The sequence below is a fragment of the Plecotus auritus genome (assembly GCF_963455305.1).
Source record: "Plecotus auritus genome assembly, chromosome: 13".
NCBI classification, from domain to species: domain Eukaryota; kingdom Metazoa; phylum Chordata; class Mammalia; order Chiroptera; family Vespertilionidae; genus Plecotus; species Plecotus auritus.
The window spans coordinates 31,456,392-31,469,844 of record NC_137779.1 but is presented as its reverse complement, the minus strand read 5'-3'; the positions used below and the strand labels follow the sequence as shown (position 1 = coordinate 31,469,844).

The window sequence follows — 13,453 nt, the reverse complement described above, 5'->3', positions numbered from 1 at the left end:
AATAGCCCTCTGGTGTGAATGAATAAAATTATCCTTTTTTTCTTTTTGTCGGATCAGCAAAACAATCTATTTTGGGGCGTGCCGCAGATTCTCCTCATTAGTCCACGTGCGGCACATCGCTGGCTGGCAGAGCAGATAAGCGCGGGCCGTAAAAGCCCGGAGCAATCGGTCATGTACAGTTCACGGGGTCAAAGTCGCCTCAACCCCTCCCCTGCCTGCGGGGACTGGATGCGGCTGCAGGGAGCCCTCCGCGGACCGGCCGTGGGCAAGGTTGATTCCGAAGCCCAACACCTCCCAGCTGGACGAGCAATGGGGATGCGTTAAAAAGAGATCAGCCCTGGCCGGTGTGGCTCGGGGGGTTGAGCGTCGGCCTGTGGACTGAAGGGTCCTTGGGGTTCAATTCCCGGTCGGGGCACAGGCCTGGGTTGTGGGCTCCATCCCCAGTGGGTGGCGTGCAGGAGGCAGCCGATCCATGCTTCTCTCCCATCATCGATGTTTCTATCTCTTTCTCCCCCTCTCCCTTCCTCTCTGACATCAATAAAAAGGAGAGGGGAAAGCCCTAATCGGTGTGGCTCAGTGGATAGAGCGTCGGCCTGCGGACGGAAGGGTCCCGGGTTCGATTCCGGTCAAGGGCATGTACCTTGGTTGCGGGCACATCCCCAGTGGGAGGCGTGCAGGAGGCAGCTGATCGATGTTTCTCTCTCACCGATGTTTCTAACTCTCTATCCCTCTCCCTTCCTCTCTGTAAAATATCAATAAAATATATATTTTTTAAAAAAAGTAAAATGATAGAAACATACTTTTAAAAAAATAAAAATAAAATATATTTTTAAAAAAAGGAGATCAGAGTGTGGCCCCCCAGGTTATGGGGCCGACGTCCCGGCTGACGGGCCATCACCCCCTCGCTCTGCGCTGCGTAGGGAAAGCGGGAAGCAGGGCTCCGGGAGTTATTAGAGAAGATAATTTCTCCATGACACCAGCGGGTGTGTTTTATAACACAGTCTCTAATGATTAAAAAAAAAAAAAATTCCAGCAACAGATAAGATAACCATTTCCCCATGACGCTGGCGGGTGTGTGCTGTATAAAATAGCTTCTAATGATTAAAAAAAAAAAAAAAATCCAGCTAAGGAAAGCGGTGTTTAATGCCGGTAAAGAGGGCCAGTGTTTTACGGGGCCTTTGAAAGCCCTCCCCCCAGAGCACAGGCCCTTTAAGAATCCAAACAGTCTCTATTTTTAGAGCCTCCGTCCTGGGTCTGTTTTGTGCTGAAAGGAGGAGACGGTTCGGAAGAGCCTGGCCCTGTCCGGCCGGCGAGGTTCGGTGGTTCCGCCTCGACCTGTGAACCAGGGGGGTCACGGGTTCGATTCCCGGTCGGGGGCACAGGCCCGGGTCGCGAGCTCATCCCCAGCGGGGGTGGGGGGGGCGTGCAGGAGGCAGCCGTTGATGATTCTCTCTCATCACCGATGTTTCTCTTTCTCTCTCCCTCTCCCTTCCTCTCTGAAATCCATAAAAATACATTTTTTAAAAACATATTTTATTGATTTTTTACAGAGAGGAAGGGAGAGGGATAGAGAGCTAGAAACATCGATGAGAGAGAAACATCGATCAGCTGCCTCCTGCACACCTCCCACTGGGGATGTGCCCACAACCAAGGTACATGCCCTTGACCGGAATCGAACCCGGGACCTTTCAGTCCGCAGGCCGACGCTCTATCCACTGAGCCACACTGGTTTCGGCCATAAAAATACATTTTTAAAGAAACACACACAAAAACCCTGGGTCTTCTCCTTTCCTGGGCTCGCTCGCCGTGACAGAGAGGATTCACATGGAACCTTCACACCCACGTGCGCCCGGCGGACGGGACGGGGGAGCGTGCTCACCTACGGTCGCAGAGGCATTTGAGTAGGCAGAGTCATTGGTGGGCACAAAGGTAGCGTTATGGGAGGGGGGCCCGGTGAGGTTGCGGGCTCGCCATGCTAGGTGGACGACAAAGGGAAGAAAGCACAACGGGTGAGTGACACGGAACACACACGGCACATCTCTCAGCGGCACCGCGGGGGGCCGGGGCGCTCCCCTGGCCGCGGGCGCCCTCTCGGACCTCCCGCCCACCTCTCGCTGCAGCCACACGATGGCTCACGCTCAGGGGCCCGTCGGGCCCCAGAGCGCCATGGCCATGGGATCTGGCCACGGGATCTGGCCGCGGGACCTGGCCGCGGGATGGGGTCCACGGGATCTGGCCATATGATCTGGCCACGGGATCTGGCCGCGGGATGGGGCCCACTGGATCTGGCCACGGGATCTGGCCACGGGATGGGGTCCACGGGATCTGGCCGCGGGACCTGGCCACGGGATCTGGCCACGGGATGGGGTCCGCGGGATGTGGCCACGGGATCTGGCCCACTGGATGTGGTCACAGGATCTGGCCACAGGATCTGGCTGCGGGATGGGGTCCACGGGATTTGGCCATGTGATCTGGCCACGGGATCTGGCCGCGGGATGGGGCCCACTGGATCTGGCCACAGGATCTGGCCCACAGGATCTGGCCCATGGGATCTGGCCACAGGATCTGGCCCACGGGATCTGGCCGCACACTTTGGTCCCAGCGAGCTGGCTCCGCGCCCACCTGGGCCTCCCGTTGAGAGATATGACCTTGAGCTCGCCACGGGAGGATGGACGGCGATGACGTCACAGGGACGGATGGGACAGAGACACGGCATGAAGACAGGGACGTGATATGGAGACACGTGCACACACGACAGAGGACGAGCCACGGAGACCAAAGCTGACCGTCCACGGACGTTTCCCCGCAGCCGGGAGGCCGGCTCGGTCTGCGGGGTTTCCTCAGCCCGCACGGCCTGGAGCCATAAACCACGGGCACGGCCCGGGCCTGCGGGGAGCCCCCCATCGTCCCCGTGGCTCGGGGCGAACGTCACTACACTGAGCCTGTTGTGGGAACGGAGGCGCCGGCAGCCACGGGGCCGTCACAGAACAGCTGTGTCTGCGGGCCGCCCTCTCACGGGAAGGGGTTTCATGGAGGAGAGTTTTCCAAACACCGAAAGGGACCGATGGAGCCGGCCGGCGTGGCTCAGGGGTTGAGCATCGACCTGTGAACCCGGAGGTCACGGTTCGATTTCCAGTCGGGGACAGGGGCCCGGGTGGCGGGCTCCATCCCCAGTGGGGGGCGTGCAGGAGGCAGCCGGTCCAAGATTCTCTCTCATCATGGACGTATCTCTCTCGCTCCCTCTCCCTTCCTCTCTGACATCCATAAAAACATTTTTTAGAAATAAAATAAAAGTCTGATTAGACTAGGAAAAACACCGCTCAGGAATGTCTGGGGCGTCTGCTTCCGGCAAAGGTCAGAATCGAGTCAGAGCCCTGACCGGTGTGGCTCCGTGGATAGAGCGTCGGCCTGCGGACTGAAGGGTCCCGGGTTCGATTCCGGTCAAGGGCATGTACCTTGGTTGCGGGCACATCCCCAGTGGGAGGTGTGCAGGAGGCAGCTGATGGATGTTTCTCTCTCATCGATGTTTCTAGCTCTCTATCCCTCTCCCTTCCTCTCTGTAAAAAATCAATAAAATATATTAAAAAAAAAAAAAAAAGAATCGAGTCAGAGAGAGACGCTCCCCATGCAAGTGGGTGCGTCCGAGAGTGGCCGGTGGCGGTGGTTTGCGTCGACCTCTGAACCGGGAGGTCGCAGTTTACTTTCGGAAAGGGAGGCGCCCTGATGCGGGGAGCGGCTGACTGGCAGGTGGGGGCACCTTGGCTGAGGGAGACCGTGCCTGGAACACACGAGCCCGTCCCGGGGGGCACAGCCCTCGGCGCATCACAGCGGGGCCCCCCTCGCAGGGAACGTATCCGCTGAGCGCTCACCCCTTAGGCTGTCGGGGCGGGGGGGGTGGGGGGGCGCGTGCGGGAAGGTTCTGAATCAACTCCGACCTCCGATCACAGAAACCCCTGCTCTCTAGTCCGCTGCTCTGGAAGAGCGACGTGCAGGGGCAGCCAGGCGTCCAGGCGGCCACACACATGCTGTTCCCGCGTCTCCCGCCCCGTGCCCTCCCTGGGGGCCCTCGCCGCCCGCGTGTACCTCCAGCCGTTTCCTGCAGCTCATGGATGCCGTCCACGTGCTCCAGGGGCCAGTAGTGGGAGGCCGTGAGCAAGACCTTGAACCCTGAGAACAAAGGACAAGGAGTCAGCGCCGCGTTGGGGATACATTCAACGCGCTCTCTTGCTTTTTATTATTATTATTATTATTATTATTATTATTATTATTATTATTTAAATATATTTTATGGATTTTTTACAGAGAGGAAGGGAGAGGGACAGAGAGTCAGAAACATTGATGAGAGAGAAACATGGATCAGCTGCCTCCTGCACACCCCCTACTGGGGATGTGCCCACAACCAAGGTACGTGCCCTTGACCGGAATCGAACCTTGGACCCTTCAGTCCGCAGGCCGACGCTCTATCCACTGAGCCAAACCGGTTAGGGCTATTTTTTTAAAAAAATATATTTTGTTGATATTTTACAGAGAGGAAGCGAGAGGGATAGAGAGTTAGAAACATCGGTGAGAGAGAAACATCGATCAGCTGCCTCCTGCACACCTCCCACTGGGGATGTGCCCGCAACCAAGGTACATGCCCTTGACCGGAATCGAATCTGGGACCCTTCAGTCCGCAGGCCGACGCTCTATCCACTGAGCCAAACCGGTCAGGGCTATTTTTAATATATTTTTATTGATGTCAGAGAGGAAGGGAGAGGGAGAGAGAGATAGAAACATCCATGAGGAGAGAGAATCACGGATCGGCTGCCTCCTGCACGCCCCACCCTGGGGATCGAGCCTGCAACCCGGGCCTGTGCCCTGACCGGGAATTGAACCCTGACCTCCTGGTTCCTAGGTCGACGCTCAACCCCTGAGCCACGCCGGCCGGACCAGTTGCTTTGCTCTCACCCTCCCGGTGAGCCTGGGGACAGTTGCCTGAGGGGCCGCCCCGTCCAGTCCCACACTCGGCTGAGGTCCCCCCTCTGAGCCCCTCTCCCTGGGCCGCTCCCCAGAAGTGCAGGACCGGCCCCGATGACTAAACGCTAATCAGACGCCCCAACGCCTGCCAGGTCCCAGCGCGCGGAGAATCAATAAAATGACCCTTGTGCCCGTCCCTGCAATAAACGTTTTGAAAGAGAAGATAATGGGATCATTATTTTCAGACGATGTGTGCTTCATAACCAAAATGCAGGGGGAAAAAAACACAGAAAACCATTACAAATAAGAAAAGAATTTAGTGAGTGAGAAACGGTTACAAACAATGAAAGAATGCGGTGAGGAGGCGGACACAGACTTCCCCTGCGGCCTCGGCGGCTCCCTGGGCTCCGGCAGCCACACCGGACACCACGGCGGGGACCCTCTCAGGTGCCATGGCGTCCAATAGAGAGAGAACACGGCCGGCCCGGCTGGCGTGGCTCCGTGGTTGAGCCTCAATTCAGGAACCGGGAGGTCAGGGTTCGATTCCCGGTCAGGGCACAGGCCCGGGTTGTGGGCTCCATCCCCACCAGTAGGGGGCGTACAGGAGGCAGCCGATCCATGACTCTCTCTCCTCATGGATGTTTCTCTCTCTCTCTCTCTCTCCCTCTCCATTCTTCTCTCTGAAATAAATTTAAAAATATATATATATATATTTTTTTTAAAGAAAAATAGCCCTAGCTGGTTTGGCTAAGTGGATAGAGCGTCGGCCTGCGGACTGAAGGGTCCCAGGTTCGATTCCAGTCAAGGGCATGTACCTTGGTTGCGGCCACATCCCCAGTGGGAGGTGTGCAGGAGGCAGCTGATCGATGTTTCTCTCTCATCGATGTTTCTAACTCTCTCTCCCTCTCTGTGAAGGATCAATAAAATATATTTGTTTAAAAAAGAAAAATAAATAAGCAAGAAAAACGAGGGAAATCTGGCGAGGGCGGGAGAGGATGGGGGTCAGGCAGGCCCCAGGAAGACACCTGGCAAAGACGATGTGGCACCCCGATTTGGAGCACCCCAAGGGTAGACAGGCCCGTGGGAGAACACCGCAAGTAACCCCAAGCACCTGCGTAAAGTAATTCACCGTCAAGGCGGTGCTTCAAATGGAAGGAGACACAGCATTCGTCCACGGCCTGAGGACCCACCAGCCCCCCCAAACCTCACTCTTCTCTAAGGACATCGAATGGATCAACACTTCAGTGTCATAAAACAGAGACGCTTCGAGGCAAACCGGCTGTAAATTGGACAACATGATTTTTTAAAAATATATATATTTTATTGATTTTTTTACAGAGAGGAAGGGAGAGGGATAGAGAGTTAGAAACATCGATCAGCTGCCTCCTGCACACCCCCCACTGGGGATGTGCCCGCCACCAAGGTACATGCCCTTGACTGGAACCGAACCCGGGACCCTCGAGTCCGCAGGCCGACGCTCTATCCACTGAGCCACACCGGTGAGGGCGGACAACATGAATTTTTTAAAGTCTGCACCAAACCATAAATCGAGCTACACGGGACTGGGGAGCCATGGTCACGTGACACACGGGACAGACACGTACCGGTTGCTGTTTTGGTATGTTACGTACATGACAGGAATGAAACTCCTGCCATGGGAAGGACATTTCAGCCGAAAGAACGTGGGGGGAAAGGACGTCAACGAAGATAAAGAAATGCAAATTGCCGAAACCGGTTTGGCTCAGTGGATAGAGCGTCGGCCTGCGGACGGAAGGGTCCCGGGTTCGATTCCGGTCAAGGGCACGTACCTTGGTTGCGGCCACATCCCCAGTGGGGGGTGTGCAGGAGGCAGCTGATGGATGTTTCTCTCTCATCGATGTTTCTAGCTCTCTATCCCTCTCCCTTCCTCTCTGTAAAATATCAATAAAATATATTTTTTTTTAAAAAAAGAAATGCAAATTATTTTTCAATCCATGAAAAGGTGACGCCCTGGACAGAGCGTCGGCCCTCGTACTGCAGGGTCCCGGGTTCGATTCCAGTCGAGGGCATGGACCTCGGTTGCGGGCTCCTCCCCGGCCCTGGTCGGGGCCCCATTGCAGCAGGCAGCCCATCAGGAGTCTCTCTCAGATCGATGCTCCCCTCTCTGTGTCTCTCCCCCGCCCTCCCACACTCGCCCTAAAAAGAAAATAAAAAGTAAATAAACCGGTGGAAACAATATCCTTGGGTGAGGCTTAGCAAATAAACCTCCTACGCATCTCCGTCCTCCGTCCCCTCCGCCCTCCTGGCCTCACACCTGCTCGTCCTCCTCGGCCTAACACCTGCTCGTCCTCCTCGGCCGAGGGGGAGACGGGCCGGCCGGTGCCTCACCTCCTCAGGGAAGGAGCAGGGACGGCGAGAGCATCTGCTGTGGGGGGCGCAGCCGGTGCCTCCAGAGACCCCTCCTCCCACCGGCCCGGCTCTCCAGGGTCCGCGCTGTCCACGGCGGGAACCGGGGTCCGAGGCCAGGAAAGGCCCCGGGCAGCCACGGCCGGGACCACTGTCTCCCACGCGCCCGACCGCGCCAGCTCAGCCCCAGCTCACACCCCGCGTCCGTGGACATGTGTGGAGGTGTGTGGACACATGGGGTTGTGCCGCCCACCCTCGCCCCCCGCGCGCAGCTCCGCGGGGCACCTGCCGTGATCCGAGATGTCGCGTGGGGTCTGGCGGCTGTCTCCTCTCAGCTGCCACAGCGGCTGGGCCAGAAGCGCCATCTCTGCCCCGCGAGGCCCGAGAGGAGGCCGGCTCCGCAGAGAACTGGACTGAGGGCCAGGCACGCGTGTGGAGGCATGTGGACCGTGTGGGTATGTGTGAGCGTGGGTGGAGGAGTGTGGGTGCAGGTGGACATGCATGGAGGCACGTGGATGTGTGTGTGTGGACATGTAATGGCGTGGTGGAGGCGTGTGAACGCATGTGGACATGCCTGGAGGCATGTGGACACGTGTGGGTGGAGGCACACGGGCATGTGTGGATCCATGGGGACACGTGTATGTGTGCATGTGGAGGCATGTGCACACATTGGATATGTCTGGAAGCATGTGGACATGTGTGGAGGTGTGTGGACACGTGTGGACATGGGTGGACACGACGTGGCCCAAGCACACGTGGGAAGCGCCTCCCAGCCTTCTAACTGTGAGCAGCCGGGTCTGGGGCCGCCCGTCAATGGTCCTGGTGAGGACACCCCGCCCCCTGTCCGCTGTCATTCCCTCCCCACGAGGCTACCCGGGGGAGGTGTCTCGGCCGCGTGTCCTCTCTCTGCCACGACGCTGGGTGATCTGCTCGTCCCCGAGCCACGGGGAGCCTCTCTGTCCACGGGGAGCCGGGACGGTCTCTGCCCCCTTCCCAGCAGCGCTTGAACTAGAACCCGAGGACGAAAGACAGGTGGCCACACCCTCCCACACCGATACGTCGGGGCGATACCTCGGGGCGTGACACCTGGCCAGAACGTCCGCGCTCTGCCTCTGTCCCCGCCCGGAGGATGGAATCCCCCCAGCTCTGACTCAGCCCCGGGTCCGCGCCCACCCCGCCCACGGGCTCCGTCCCCAGCCCCCCCGGCTCAGTCCCAGGCAGGACCAGGCGAGTTGGCTGTGCCCACAGCCCCTGGTTGACCAGAGAGGTTGCCCCCTGAGGTGGCGGGGTGGGGGGCCCGCCTCCCAGGCTGTGGGGGCACTCGGCGAGGTTCCTCCTCTCACCACACACGTGCCGGCCCGGGAGCAAACGGGGACAGCGGCCACACGCCCCCCGCCCCCCGGCTGCTCACACGTGCCTCCGTTGTGCGCCTGAGCCTCCCCATTTGCACGGGTGGCCCCACCTTCCGGGGAAGCTGTTTGCCTCTGTCCCCCAACGCCCCGAAAAGCCTCCTCATACAGCATCTAGGCCGAGGACTCTCACAGCAAAGGATTGGGGAGGGGGGGGCGGCACCCTGGCCAGTGTGCCTCCGTGGATAGAGCGTCGGCCTGTGGACTGAAGGGTCCCGGGTCCAATTCCCGGTCAGGGCACAGGCCCGGGTGGCGGGCTCGATCCCCAGGGTGGGGCGTGCAGGAGGCAGCCGATCCATGGTTCTCTCTCATCACTCCTATTTCTCTCTCTCTCTCCCTCTCCCTTCCTCTCTGAAATCAGTAAAAATAGGTTTTTTAAGAAAAGGATGGGGTGGGGGGCCCACTGGGGGGAAGGGACTCCTCCCTCTGCTCTACCATCTCCGCGGGGCTGCAGGCGCCAGGCGCCGGGACGACAGGGCAGGGCCGAGGCTCTGCGTCCCCCAAGCAGATCCGCCCGGGACACACGTAGTGAGAGAGAGAGACAGACAGCCGACCTGCGCGGCCTGAGGACGCTCCGTTTCCTTAGACACAAAGAGCAGGGGGCTCCGGGCCCGGAGACACCACCTCTCCCGCCACAGCTCGGGCCACGGAGGTTGGGCCCCGAGGACGAGAACCGGGACCAGGCCCTGCGGGTGTGGCTCAGTGGGTAGAGCGTCGGCCTGGGGACCGAAGGGTCCGGGGGTTCGATTCCGGTCAAGGGCAGGTACCTGGGTTGCGGGACCCTCCCCCTCCCGGGCCCTGCAGGAGGCAGACCGTAGATAATGTCTCTCTCACATCGACGTCTCTCCCTGTCTCTCTGCTCTCTTCCACCCGCTCTGAAGATCCACGGAAATTTCTCCCTGTCTCTCCCGCTCTCTTCCACCCGCTCTGAAGATCCACGGAAAAAGATCCTCGGGGGAGGATGAACCACAGCAAACAGAACAGGAGGGCCCCGTCCAGCAGGCGGCTGGCTGGACCCGGGCCGCCCCGACCTCCTCACAGACAGACAGACAGACAGACAGACTGACAGACTGACAGCCGGAGCCCCGATGCCCGCGAGGCAGGGCGGGCAGGAAGCTCCTTACCTGGATGGGCCTGAGAGCTGGACAGGGCCGGGCGCACCTGCACACAAAACACGGCAGCGTCAGACGCAGGCCTCCCGCTGAGCCGGCCGGTCCCCGCACCCGGGTCCCCGCGGAGCCAGCCGGTCCCTGCACCCGGGTCCCCGCCCATCCCCGCGCCCAGGTTCCCGCCCATCCCCGCGCCCAGGTCCCAGCGGAGCCGGCCCATCCCCGCACCCGGGTTGGTCAGAGCCGGCCAGTCCCGCACCCGGGTCCCCGCGGAGTCAGCCCGTCCCCGCACCCGGGTCCCCGCGGAGTCAGCCCATCCCCGCGCCCAGGTTCCCGCGGAGCCGGCCCATCCCCGCACCCGGGTTGGTCAGAGCCGGCCAGTCCCGCACCCGGGTCCCCGCGGAGTCAGCCCGTCCCCGCACCCGGGTCCCCGCGCCCAGGTCCCCGCGCCCGCCCCGCGCCCGCCCCGCGCCCACCTGGGACGCACCTGGAAACTGCAACAAAGTAGCAGCAGGCAGGAGGGCCAGCGGGGACGCGGACGCGGCGGCTCCCTCATGGCGCCCCGCTCCCCCGCCAGCGTCCGACGTGGGCCTTTACGGTCCGCGTCCCCGGGAGAGGCGCGCTGCCCCAGGCCCCCGAACGAAGAGAAGGGATCCGTTCCTGCGCCGCGTGCGGAGCCGCGGGGGTCAGCGCGTGGCTTTCGGTCCGCAGAGCCGAGCGCCTCCGGGATGGACTCCCGCGGCGCAGAGCCGGGCGCGGCGGCGGGGATGCGCGAGGAGCCGCTGCCGACGGGCGATGTCGGGGCGGAGGGCAGGCGCCCAGCCCGCGAGGGAGGGAGCCCCGGCCGGCGCCCGGCCCGCTCAGCCCGCAGCCGGCATGCCTCCGTCCGGGTTGCAGCCGACGGTTCTTGGCGGGACCCAGGACCACGGGGCACTCTGTCCCCCGCCCGCCAGGTCCTCGGGGTCCTGACCTCGGTCCGGCGGCTCCCTGGGTGGAGGGAGGCAGTGATGTCAGGCTGCTCCTCAAACTTTGTTCTGGCCTGTCCTCTATTTATATCCCGGCTGCCCCGTCCCTCCTGGGTCCTAGCTCCAGTCCGCTCCTCCGCAGGACGCTGGGCGGGAGGCAGAGCCCACAGCCGGCTGCCTTTTTATCCGCCGCCATCGCTGTGAATATTAATAAGTGGGGGGGGGGGGCACGCCACCCATAAACTCTGTTTGCCCCCAACAAAGAGAGAAGGTGCTATGGGGTGCAAAGGAGAGAGGCCCCGCCCCCTGCCCGCCACCACGGCTCTCTCCTTAACCCTTCGGGGGTGAATGGACGCTGTGGGCTGTCTCCAGGGGACACAGTGTGGCTGCAGCCAACCCCAGCCCCCCCACCCCCCACAGCACTCGGGACAGTGCTCCCCACGTGCTTAACAGCCAGACCCCCAGCCAGCCTGCACCTCCGTTGAATTAGGATGAAAGGGTGGCCCGGCCTGCGTGGCTCAGTGGCTGAGTATCGATCGACCTGTGAACCGGGAGGTCAGGGTTCGATTCCCGGTCAGGGCACAGGCCCGGGGTTGCCAACTCCATCCCCAGTGGGGGGCGTGCAGGAGGCAGCCGATCCCTGATTCTCTCTCATCATGGATGTTGCTATCTCTCTGTCCCTCTCCCTCTCCCTTTCTCTCTGAAGTCAATTAAAGTATCTTTTTTTAAAAAGATGAAAATGTATCCAATCTAGTCCAACACACACACACACACACACACACACACACACACACTCGGTTAGTCACGGCTCTCGCCTGCCCTGTGATGTGACTCACACCCGCCTCTCTGTACCATCCCGGATGCTGACCTGCTGTGTGTCCTTAGGCAAGTTACGGCACCTCTCTGTTTCCCACTGCCTCTGGGCTTGGAAACAATGTAGCTCTCCAGGCTTGGAAACAATGTAGCTCTCCAGGCGGGCCTTGGAAACAATGTAGCTCTCCAAGGCGGGGCTTGGAAACAATGTAGCACTCCATAAATGCTGGCTAGTGTCTGCAAAGCCGCACCACCACTCAATAAACGTCCCCGCTGATGATGATTACACGGCAGGAGATAACAGCTCGCCAACGCCTCTCCCTGGGCCTGACTTTAAATGGGAATGGAGTCCTGCGGGCAAGGGGACTGGAACGGACTTGGGTCTCCAGGAGGGAGGAGAGCGCCCCACATCCAAACCCTGGCTGCCGTGTTCCCAGGGGGCTGCAGCCCGGGCCTGTGATCCAGACCCCGAACCGCCGGTGAGGCTGCCCAGGTACCAGAACACCTCCTGGAACTGTTATCTCGGCCCTTGAGAACCCGGGAACTCCAATGACAGGCAGGGCCCCCCCACCCCCAGCAACGACCTTTACCCATCGCCCAGGCGGGAGGCACCTCGGGGGGGAAATCTAATTTACAGCCTTTATCTTTGCGGTTCATCGGTTCCCGATCCCAGCCGCCAGGCCCTGCCGCTGAGGAGGAAAGTGAGTGTTGAGGTCAGGGAGGGGCCCCCCTCCCCCCTCCCCCCCTCCCCCCTCCCCTACACTGATTTATTTCTCCGTTCAGATCTTGATGAAAGAGGAATGAAACAGACAGCTCCCCACGTGGGCCTCGCCGGTGCCAACCCTGAACGAAGCTATCGTGTTCCTCTTTTCACATCCACGTTATTAACAGGCACCGGGAGGTCCCCACTCCAGGGGGTAATAAAAACCGGATCTAAGCAGAGGAAGTTGAGCCCTCCCGTCCCCCCCCCTTCCCCCCCCCCGCCGCCACCGGCATCCACAGGCGAGCGCTCGGCTCATCACTTCTTGCTTGGACGAGCCGACAAGCCCACCTTCATTTATTTTATCTTTTTTTTTTTTTTTTTTAAAAAAAGCCAAAACCGGTTTGGCTCAGTGGATAGAGCGTCGGCCTGTGGACTGAAGGGTCCCGGGTTCGATTCCGGTCAAGGGCATGTACCTTGGTTGCGGGCACATCCCCAGTGGGAGGTGTGCAGGAGGCAGCTGATGGATGTTTCTCTCTCATCGATGTTTCTAACTCTCTATCCCTCTCCCTTCCTCTCTGTGAAATATCAATAAAATATATTTTAAAAAAATTAAAAAAAAAAAACAAAGAAGAGCTCACACCAGGCCGGTGTGGCTCAGTGGTTGAGCATCGACCTATGAACCAAGAGGTCAGGGTTCGATTCCCCATTAGGGCACATGCCCAGGTTGGGCTCCATCCCCAGTGTGGGGCGTGCAGGAGGCAGCCGGTCCATGATTGTCTCTCATCATGGATGCTTCTCTCTCTCCCTTCCTCTCTGAAATCAATACAAATGTACTTAAAAAAAAAAATAAGTAAAAGAAGAGCTCACATTTGTTCTTATTTATTTTTGTGAATCCTCACCTGAGGATTGTTTCCCATTGATTTTTAGAGAGCGTGGGAGGGAGAGAGAGAGAGAGAGAAACATCCATGTGAGAGAGACACATCGATTGGTTGCCTTCGCACATGCTCTGACCAGAGCTGGAGCCTGCAGCCGAGGCCCATGTCCTTGACTGGAATCGAACCCGGGACCCTTCAGTCTGCAGGCCAATACTCTCTACGGAGCCACACCCGCTAG

General features: G+C 59.8%; 1 protein-coding gene across 1 annotated transcript in view; it reads right to left on the bottom strand.

Moving 5' to 3' along the window:
* The window catches only part of ADGRD1 (adhesion G protein-coupled receptor D1), a 45,639-nt gene extending 34,985 nt beyond the window's left edge, over positions 1 to 10,654 (bottom strand). Inside the window, exons 1-4 of the mRNA XM_080650119.1 lie at positions 10,347 to 10,654; positions 9,875 to 9,911; positions 4,084 to 4,167; positions 1,880 to 1,975 (exon numbers count right to left, since the gene is read on the bottom strand). Coding sequence (XP_080506245.1) covers positions 1,880 to 1,975; positions 4,084 to 4,167; positions 9,875 to 9,911; positions 10,347 to 10,415 — 286 coding nt within the window. The 5' untranslated portion in view covers positions 10,416 to 10,654. The remainder of the gene's footprint in view (positions 1 to 1,879; positions 1,976 to 4,083; positions 4,168 to 9,874; positions 9,912 to 10,346) is intronic.
* Positions 10,655 to 13,453: the final 2,799 nt, after the last annotated feature.